This window comes from Arachis duranensis, chromosome 3, assembly GCF_000817695.3.
Source record: "Arachis duranensis cultivar V14167 chromosome 3, aradu.V14167.gnm2.J7QH, whole genome shotgun sequence".
Taxonomy (NCBI): Eukaryota; Viridiplantae; Streptophyta; class Magnoliopsida; order Fabales; family Fabaceae; genus Arachis; species Arachis duranensis.
Window position 1 is genome coordinate 118,722,622 of NC_029774.3, and position 4,975 is coordinate 118,727,596.

General features: G+C 26.1%; 1 protein-coding gene across 1 annotated transcript; it reads right to left on the reverse strand.

Moving 5' to 3' along the window:
* Positions 1–1,662: 1,662 nt before the first annotated feature.
* On the reverse strand, positions 1,663–3,428 carry LOC107480567 (berberine bridge enzyme-like 4). Its single transcript, XM_016100722.3, has one exon. It carries the CDS (start codon positions 3,426–3,428, stop codon positions 1,833–1,835), a length of 1,596 nt encoding a protein of 531 aa, XP_015956208.1. The 3' UTR covers positions 1,663–1,832.
* Between the last annotated feature and the right edge of the window lie 1,547 nt (positions 3,429–4,975).

Here is a 4,975-nt window from a genome sequence, read left to right on the forward strand (position 1 = left end):
TATTTATTAATTATTATTATTAAAAATAATTAAAATTTATTTATTTAATATTTATTAATTATTATTATTAAAAATAATAAATATTAAATAAGATAAATTTAGTTTTTTTTTCTAAAAAATAATATAAATACTAGATATACAGTTTTTAATTGCTTTTTTGGGACGAGTTTTTAGTAAGTAATTATTATACAAATCTTTTTGTGAATTTCAGAAAGTATCATTAATTAGCGTCTTTTGACAATCCAAAATTCCAAACAAACACTACATAATATTTTTCTTGTCTAAAATATTAAATGCCTTAAATGGATTGAAAAAAAACTTTCAAAATCTTATATAACTAGTATTTTTAACCGTAATACTATTACGGGAATATAAATCTTTTAAATTTACATCGATCTTGATATTATAGATTATGATATAAAATTTATAGCATTAAACTACACTTACAAAATGGTCGTAAGGAATAAAAGTCTCCGTCGACTAAGAAGATCAGGGTCTCTGTAAATAAAAATAAACTTGTATACTTTTGATTAGGCTTTAAGTTTGTTGCACAAAAAGAAATAATTAATTTTTATACTTGCTACTTAAAAATAATATTTTTTCTATATATATAAAAATATAATTAGATATTAGCATAAAAAAATTATATTAATAGTTATAAAATTAACTCAAATTTATTTCTATTTTAAAATAATTGAATCTTGATTCTAACTTTTAATCACAACATTAGTATTTTTTCTAAATTATATATAATAAATATTTGAAAAAAAAGTAAAAATATAGATTAAAAAGATAAACAGTAAAAATTTAAAATTAAATAAAATAATATGCATATAATAATATTTTTATTTAAATTATATTATATTGTTAATTTTATTTTTTTATAGAACAGAAGGTAGAAAAAAATAGAGAATAAGAAAAAAGAGAGAGAAAGATAAAGAAGAAGAATGAGGGAGGGAGTTTATTATTTTTGGATGTTAAGAAAAAAAATTATTTTAATTATAATAAAAAATTATCTGGTGACACATTTTAATTTATCAAATTATTAATATAAAATATGAATTATAAATTATATATATAGAGTGAGAAGGAGAGAGAGAAATAAAAAAAAATAGGGAGGTAGATAAGAGAATATAAGAAGAATGTTTGCTAATTTTTTAGGAAAATATTTTCTAAGAGAGTGTCATGTGACACATTTTAGTTATTAAATTAGTTAGTAATATATAAATATAATATAGCTATATTTTAATTTTAATATTTTAATTTTAATTTAATTTAATTTGAATGCAATTAGAGAATGTCATGTATATTTTGATTGTCAAATTTATAAGATGAAGTATAGGGAGCCAATAGAATATTTGTACAATGTGTACAATAGGGGTTTAGAGATGTCGATTCAGTATTAGAGATATAACCATTAGTGTTACCTTTTTCTATTAGTTTAAACTTTTAGGATGAATAATTTCATGACATGGAGAATGACATGTGACAAATTTTGGTTGTAAAATTAGTAATATATAATAGAATACTAATAGATATAATAGATGAGCACTATATATTTATGTATATTTTTTGTGTTTTGTATATGTTATATCGAAATAATTGATCAACAGAATAATCAAAATCTTCCCATCATAATAATCGAAATTTTTATAAAAAAAAAAATCGGCAACCATTGTAATTTTATAATTCTATTCATATCACAATTATAAATATAAATTTAATTATGATCACTTTTAATATATTTCTACTTTTTCAAGAAAGATCATGATGGAAAAAATTTATTATATCCATGACTAGAAAAGCAAATGACTTGAGGCAGGCCCTGTTGATCAATGGAGCAGCGGTGGTATACTCTGTTCATGTCTGAAGAAGTTCTCAGGATCAACCTTGGATTTAACGTAGACTAATCTTTCCAAATTATCTCGAAAATATTTTCTTCCATAAATTTGAGCAATGTCCATTCTTGTTACATTACTGGGATTATTGGCACCAATATTAAGATCCCTATAATTAAGAAATGCCTCCCTTGGAGAATGCGAAACATATGGTGTCATATATTCATAGAAAGATCTTGAAATGTTCAAGTAAACATTAGTTGCGTCAATCCCATCTTCACCCCAAGATGTCAAGTACTCAATCAAGAACAAGTTCCCTGATCTGTGAGGAAATGGTGTTTGTGTTGGTGGAATCTCGTACATTTTTCCACCATAGGGATTCCATTCCATCTTCACATGCTCAACTTTTATCATGAGATTCCATATAGATTCCAAGGATTCCTTTGGGATTGGCTGCTTCACATAATCAGACATTGTTTTGAAGTAGCCTGGTGTAGGCCCTCTTGGAGCATTCACCAAAGCTTCAATTGGGGTTCCAATTGGAGAATTAAACCAATAAAGAGTTGAATTGATCCATGGCATTTCATTGCAATCACTATGGACCAAACCCAATTCAGGGAAACTCTGATTCAACAAACGGATTAGTGGTTCAGTTTGTCCCAAGAACATGCCAACGAATGTAACCTCAACAGTCTTTGAATTTGTTCTGTTCACAACCTCAAACATTGCTCTTACGAATAGATCTTCATGAAGCTTTGATGAAATCACTTGCCATTTGTAAACAACATCCGTTGCACCGTTTTGTATATCCCTTTTCACTCTGAAGACAGTGACTTTCGGAGTCACAGGAACCAACCTGATCTGCCAAGAGAGGATAACGCCGAAACTGCCGCCGCCGCCTCCTCTTATAGCCCAAAACAGATCCTCCCCCATTGATTTTCTGTCAAGGATTCTACCATTGACATCAACAAGCTTTGCATCGATGATGTTATCGACAGATAGGCCATGTTTTCGCATCAAGTTTCCGTAGCCGCCGCCACTGAAATGTCCACCGGCTCCGACGGTGGGGCACACACCGGCAGGGAAACCATGAAGATTGCTGTGTTTGGCAATGTTATAGTAAACTGCACCAAGGGTTGCACCGGATTGAACCCATGCAGTTTGGGTTCCAATGTCCACAAGAACTGAATCAAACGCGAACATGTCAAGAATGAGAAAGGGCACGTCGGAGACATAGGAAAGGCCTTCGGTGTCGTGGCCACCGCTTCGGATTCTGATCTGAATGCCATGAAGCTTGGCGCATAGGATTGTGCCTTGGACGTGAGACTCGTCACGTGCTACTAAAATGGCGAGAGGTTTTGGTGCAGTTGCTGCAGTGAATCTGTGGTTGTGTGTTTGAGTATTCAAGATGGTTAAGAATGCATTGTTGTTTGGAGTGTAGATATTGTTGAGTGCAGAATTTGAATGGTTTGAAAGGCATTGGAGGAAATTTTGAAGGGGAGATGATGATGGTTTAGCGTCTAATGAAGAAGCCGGTTGAAGAATAAGAAAGGTGACAAGAGTTGAAAGTAGAATAAAAAATGGCGCCATTGTTGCCTCTGCATTGGGAATTTCATTTCATCATGAATTTATAGGTGGCCGCTTGGCCGGTATTGTAACTAAAGGTCTATCTAAACCATTGTATTCTCAGTCTCTATAACTTGACCAAAATCATGTATTACAATATACAATATAATATAACATAAAGTAATATCTAATATCAAAATATTTGGTAACAAAAAAAATAAAATACAACCAAAAATATCTTATATAATATTTATTAATTATTACTAGAATTATTATTAAATTATTAAATAAAATAAAATTGAATTTTTTTACTTTTCTAGCATTACCTATTTATATCAATTTACGATTTTTTTTCATCTTGTCTTTAAAAAGCGATAAAAAAAAGTTATAGATATACAAAACCTAAGAATAAAAAGAAGTTTTTATATAAATATAGCATATGACGGTAATAATGAGTGTTTCATCAAAATAGTTACTTATGTAAAGTTTTTTTATATTTATAAATAAAATTTAACTAATATATGTCTAAAAGCACAAGTTAAAATTATTATTAGTAAAAAATTTTAAAAATTTTATTTTTTAGATACTTTGATCTTGAATAAATTTTTATTTTTTAAAAAATTGTTTTTGTCAAAAAATTGATTTTTTGGTAATTTTTAATAAAAAAATATTACATGATAAATTAATTTCTTTTAAAAAAATCAGTTTGTTTTAAAAATTTATTGAGAAATAAAAAGTTGACAAAATATCTAATTTAATTTTTGTTCAAAGCAATTTAAATATTTTTATTTTAGAATCATTCTCTTTTAACATAATTGATTTGACTCAAGTTGATCGAATTTATCCTCATATAGATAGATATCAGAATTTATTGTTTTAATTTATTAATTAGCCATCAATAATTAATTTAAAATATTGATGCACACATCATAACTTTAATAATATATTGATCTTACCGTTCGTATACTAATATATTAATATACATATTCTTTATATTTCATTATATAATAATTTTATATATTATATTCATTTACGTTTACAATTATTTAAATTATTTTTTACTCTTAAAATTCAAATGAAAATTTTTTTTATTAAGAGATTATAATTTCAATTATTAAGTTCTAATTATATTTAGCATCGCACATGTACATACGAATTGATTAAATTCTAATTATTATTTTAAGGGATTTAATTGTTATATATTAATAGGTTAAAAGTGTCATATAATTTATAAAAATACAAACGATATTTGATTCTTTTCCATATATAATATATTCATTACAATAATAATAAATCTAATGATCAGTTTAATTAGTATTAAATTATAATATTATTTATCATATAATTATATATTAATTATGTATCTATTTACACTGATTATTTCATTACTGGTAATAATTTAATTAATATACAATATATTTAATAATTATTTTATTCTATATTTTTTAGTCATAATCATTATAAAAAATTATTCTATTTATAATTTTGTATAAAATAAACTTTAAACTATTTAATATTATTTAAAATATTTTTTAATAGTTATACGCTCTTAAAATACCCATGTGTAAGCA